The sequence below is a fragment of the Morone saxatilis genome, unplaced genomic scaffold, assembly GCF_004916995.1.
Source record: "Morone saxatilis isolate NCDOM2014 unplaced genomic scaffold, NCSU_SB_2.0 Contig23, whole genome shotgun sequence".
NCBI lineage: Eukaryota > Metazoa > Chordata > Actinopteri > Moronidae > Morone > Morone saxatilis.
Window position 1 is genome coordinate 18,008,814 of NW_023339796.1, and position 5,354 is coordinate 18,014,167.

Genomic DNA, 5,354 nt, shown 5'->3' on the forward strand with positions numbered 1-5,354 from the left:
GCGAGGCGCAGCTTCGCAATTACACCGCGGAACGGAGGAGAGGGGCGAAAAAAAATGATTAATCTGTCAAAGGCGAATCCGCGCTCGGGATGAGACCGCTCTGACATTCAGCCGACCGGAACGGTAGCCCACAGGCGAGCACAATTGATGCACAGGAATTCGAGATCAAGCCGATGCACCGTCATAGCAGGTGGTGCTTGTGTAATCGTCCAGGGTCTTGTCACTTGTCTTCGCTGCCTGATCTGCGCGTCGTTTCAGCACTGGACAGCGACCGGCACCATCGGACACTGAACGCACCGAGGGAATCCTGAGGCGGGGTAGGCTCACAACAACACAGGGCCACACTGTGTGATTATTGCCGTGGTGTGTGTGTGTGTTTTTTTTTTAATTGGACATATTCTATCGTATATCGACGTGTATGTGCGCGCAGCGAGCCGACGCTTTGTGTTGTCTTTACTGAGCGTTGTATGTGGAGCCCTGAGCGCACGGATTTGTTCTGTGCGGCTACATGAAGCCCATGGAGCTCCACTCACCAAATGCCCTTGAAACTATGGTTTAGCTTCGTGCGGCTCGCTGTGTATGTGTTTGTGTGTGTGTTTGTGTGCAAGAGAGGGGGTGACACAGAGAGAGAGAGAGAGAGAGAGTGTGTGAGAGAGAGAGAGGAGGGGGGAGAGAAAGGTTATGGTGGTTGTGGTAAGCAACTGCGCAATTGTCTGTCCCTGTCTGTTCATATCTCTCCTTTCCGTGCCCCCCTCTCTCTCTCTCTCTCTCTCTCCCCCTGTCTCCCTCCTCTTCCACAGTCGGTCCGACCCTCGGTTGGCTCGGGGCAATGCGCGGCTAGATGACTTCACTACATCAACAAGCACCGCGGTATCCTGGACTAATATAGCAGCGCCACATCCCCTTCCCCCCTCCCTCCTCTCTCTGTCTCTCCATTCGCTGATCCCGAGTCCATCCGTCTAAAGGCACCATGGGAAACCGTGGCATGGAGGATCTGATCCCGCTGGTCAACAAGCTGCAGGATGCCTTCAGCTCCATCGGCCAGGCCTGCAACCTCGACCTGCCGCAGATCGCAGTGGTCGGCGGCCAGAGCGCAGGAAAAAGCTCCGTGCTGGAGAACTTTGTCGGCAGGTAAAATTGACCACCAGAAATAGGATAATCCCTTCTCCCGTTAACCTTGAGGATGACATAAGAGGCCTATGGGGCCAATCTCTGTGTAGAGTTCAAACCATCTCTTCCCCCCCATGCAGCTTTAAGTCACTGCTGCTGTTGCACCTTGTGATGAGCAGAGGCCTTCAGTTGTATTGTTCAGTGTGCCTGCATGTTGTTAAACACAAAACACTGTCTTGTGGCAAATACCAGAGCAGGGAAGTGGTATTTGGGTTACAGCAGCACCTTAGGGATTTCAGCCCAATCAGCACCAACTGCGGTCAGGCTCCTGCACAGTCCTAGAAATATCCATGGCTTTCTAGTTTCCTAGCATCCTTCCAAATGCATCAATATGCAGTTGACCCTCTGAAAAAGACTTTGACATTGCAGAGACCGCAATGTGCCATTTTAAGTCACCATCCTATTGTACATGTAGCAGTGTCAGCTCCCACTCCTGAAAACACGCATGAATATTCATCATCTCGCCCTCGATTTTGGTCACTCACAACAAATAAATTATGAGCAGCTGCATTTGAATTGAGTTTTTTTTCCCCAAGAGAAGGATCAGGCCCTTTCCCAACCAGGAATGCCATTCTGTTGGTAGCATAAATTCCACTGATGGTTTAAGTTAAGATTAAGATCAAGAACTGAAGTACATCCACGTACCGCAATGATGCCCAATAGCTGCTATACTGTATGGTGTTGCTTTGGTTGCTGTGTTTTCAGTGATATGGTCCCATTCTGTTTTATAGCTCTGCATTTCAAAGAGATGGAGGGCCTTTTAATTGAGCGCTACTCACACTGCCCGTCAATTTTCTAATAATAAAGAGAAGTGCTAATCACTTAATCTCAGGATTTGCTGAAAAATTAGCTCTCTAAATTGATTCATTTATTGTAGCGTTGCTTTTGCTGTACTGTGACTGTGCCACTTGTTTTAATATGTAACAAATTATAGGGTCACTTCACCGATTCTAAACATAAAGGCATTTTATAAGAGCATTACTCAGCCTGTGAATCCAGTAGCTTATAGAGAGGCAAAGTCCCTCCCCTTCTGGTCGACCAACCATGGGACCTTATTTCATAAAAAATATGTAGGCCTATGATAGTTAACGGCAAGATTGTTTGAATTGTGCCATGAATTACACATGTGATGTTTGTCAGTTTAACAGATGATTTTGCAAGTCAAGAAAGTTGATTGTTGGAAGTTGAGTTAATTTGTTGTAAAACTGCTGCAATATAAGACGTCATAACTCTCCACAAGCTAACCAGTACCACTGAAGCTACGATGCGTTTTGTACCGGGTTGAACGAGTTGAAATCTGACAAGATGACGGCCATGTTGGTGACGTATAGTGCATGAGACAAGAGGTGTAGTTCACTGAGCAGTTTCACACAAAACTCAATGGTATTTTACTATTTTTATGCTTCATTGCTTTTTAAAAAAGGGAAATTTTTGTGTTGATATAAATTGACAAACGTCATATGTGTAATTCATGGCACATTTAAACAGAATCTAAAAATATTTTTCTCTTTCGTCAAACACTACCGAACTACCGTACCGAGCTTCTCTGTGGCTCTGCAGGGAGTTTTCTAAAGTCTGAATAAGTGATCCTGATGATTTCATCAGGGGTAGTTGAGTTAGGCTTTAAACTCCAAATGTTTGACAGAAAACCTGCGTTATAAACAGAGGGTATTGAGCATTATGGTAAATCATAAAGAATCCAGTGTTATTGGTGCTTCATCCATTGTTTGGACTAAAAGTCAGAATGTCTCGGCTTCTGCTGCTTCAATTCTGACCTGTTTTTTTTAAATCTGTCTCTCACAAATCCCACAACTTTGTGAAAGTGCAACACTAAATCACTAGGGTACCACTTAAACCACCATTTTACAAACCATACTGTCACATGCCGTTTGCTAGGTTGTCTTTGGTGTAACCAAATAGTTCATTTCCTGTTCAACATGCATTTGTGTAGTTCCAGATGGATGCATTGATTTTGTCTTGTTCCAGCCTCATTGATAGTCGTGATGCTGAGTAATGGTCCATCTGTCCAGAACTGGCCTTGCACAGCGCTGAATGGACAAGTAGTGGGCTCGTCTTGTTTTAACTCATGCCACTTGAGGGAGTTCCGAGGGTCGATATGTGTTAATAAGGTTTCTTGGAACAGACCTTTAGCGCAAGAGGTAGTCGTGATGGCTGTCACACCTGCATGCTCACACACACACTACTGGAGACACTTTCACAAACACACAAAATGAGTTTGTGTTGAACCTGTCTGTTTAATAGTGAAGTCATCGTTTTTAAATGAGGGAGCTCCTTGTCAGCAATGTAGCTCTTCATTTTGACCTGTAGTTTATCAGATCAGATTGTCCTGTACTGTTGGAGCACTCAGTTGAAGCTAAAAGCTACAGGAGCTGTTTTAAAATGGCCCCTATTCCACTCAGACTGTATGGCACTTGCTTATAGTACACCAGATGAGTGACACTGAAGGCTCTAAAGTAGCCAGCATGCTGTTACAAAGGGTTCAATTATAAGGAATTTGCTCTTGAAGAGTTCAAAGGAAAAAAGCCTCAAGATGAAGGTATCATTATGCAATATATATTAATGGCTATACTATTTGATAAATGTTTACATCGGCTGTGGTTTGATATAATCGGTTTTGTCTTTCCTCAGGGACTTTCTGCCCCGTGGATCTGGTATTGTCACCCGCAGGCCCCTGGTTCTGCAGCTTATCAGCGCCACTGCAGGTGGGCGAACACACATGTATACACCCACACATGCTAGCAAGGACATACACACACACTTTCACACATGCAGCCTCCCCTCTCTGTTTTCCTCTCATGCAGCACAGCCACCACTAATCTCAGTTATTTATATTCTTCATTTTCATCCTGTCAGAATGGGCTGAATTCCTCCATTGCAAAGGGAAGAAGTTCACAGATTTCGATGAGGTTCGCCAAGAGATCGAGGCAGAGACGGACCGTGTCACGGGCGCCAACAAAGGCATATCTCCCGTCCCCATCAACCTGCGGGTTTACTCCCCTCACGGTGCGAAGCCATAACTCAGTGGAGTAACAGCATGCAATAACACTTATGAATCAAAGTAGACTGTGACAAGCTGTGAGTCATCATACTCACGCTCTATGTACTATTAGCTGGCAGAAAATGTTTTTGAAAACTGGGTCATTAGAAACAAAGAATATGGTTTTGCTAGAGAAATAATTAGATATAAATGATTTTCTGTTCTGTTGAGGAGTTACACGCTAAACTATTATTATGACTAAATATAGCATACTCAGATACTGATGCTATACTGCTGGTTGCACTGTAAAAGTGTCCTTTATAACCAGAGCCTTGAAATGAAATGAATTTGATGGACTAATTAATTCAGCTTTCTACCATCTGTGATCCTCTGCCACTTGCAGAGCTGCATACAGAATTACCTTATTAGCTTTTTATGATTTAAAACTGATAGCATATACAGTAAACATTCAAGAACATCGGATTGAGATACTGATGACTGATTATTTGAGAATTGAGAATTATTATTATATGCTGTTTAATAATGTTACATAATGTAACGGGAAAGATTTAAATACCTCAAAGTACAATGCTAATCACGTTAGCTTAGCAAAGTCAGATATTTTATATGGTTTTGGATATTCATATTATGGTATTTTAGGGCCATACCATTTTTTTGTCTAATTACAGTTTTAATTGTTTGGGACAGGCTGAGAAATATGGCCAGAAGTTCTAATTTCGTAATATGTTTTTTGTTCCTGCTGTAGAGAGCAATGTTAAATCTACAGAAGACCATACCAGGAAATAAAATCCCCCTTTGACTAACAAAATATCACACAGATATGACCACTTATTCCTACATTGCATTCCTCTGCCTGTGCAGTGCTGAACCTGACTCTCATCGACCTGCCGGGGATCACCAAGGTGCCGGTCGGAGACCAGCCTGTGGACATAGAGCAGCAGATCAGGGAGATGATAATGCAGTTCATCTGTAGAGAGAGCTGCTTGATCCTGGCCGTCACTCCAGCCAACACTGACCTGGCCAACTCTGACGCCCTCAAACTGGCTAAGGACGTCGATCCACAGGGTAAGGAAAGGGCTTGAGGGCATGGGAAGGATACTAGGAGTAAAGGAGGCTGTAGAAAGAGGAATGGAAGTAAATCAAGTGTCGTGTATCAAAATGATCT

General features: G+C 44.1%; 1 protein-coding gene across 1 annotated transcript in view; it reads left to right on the forward strand.

Moving 5' to 3' along the window:
• dnm3b (dynamin 3b) overlaps positions 1-5,354 on the forward strand; it is a 22,159-nt gene continuing 16,805 nt past the window's right edge. Inside the window, exons 1-5 of the mRNA XM_035671367.1 lie at positions 1-317; positions 801-1,131; positions 3,820-3,893; positions 4,045-4,194; positions 5,051-5,254. Of these exons, the coding sequence (XP_035527260.1) occupies positions 971-1,131; positions 3,820-3,893; positions 4,045-4,194; positions 5,051-5,254 (589 nt within the window). The 5' untranslated portion in view covers positions 1-317; positions 801-970. The remainder of the gene's footprint in view (positions 318-800; positions 1,132-3,819; positions 3,894-4,044; positions 4,195-5,050; positions 5,255-5,354) is intronic.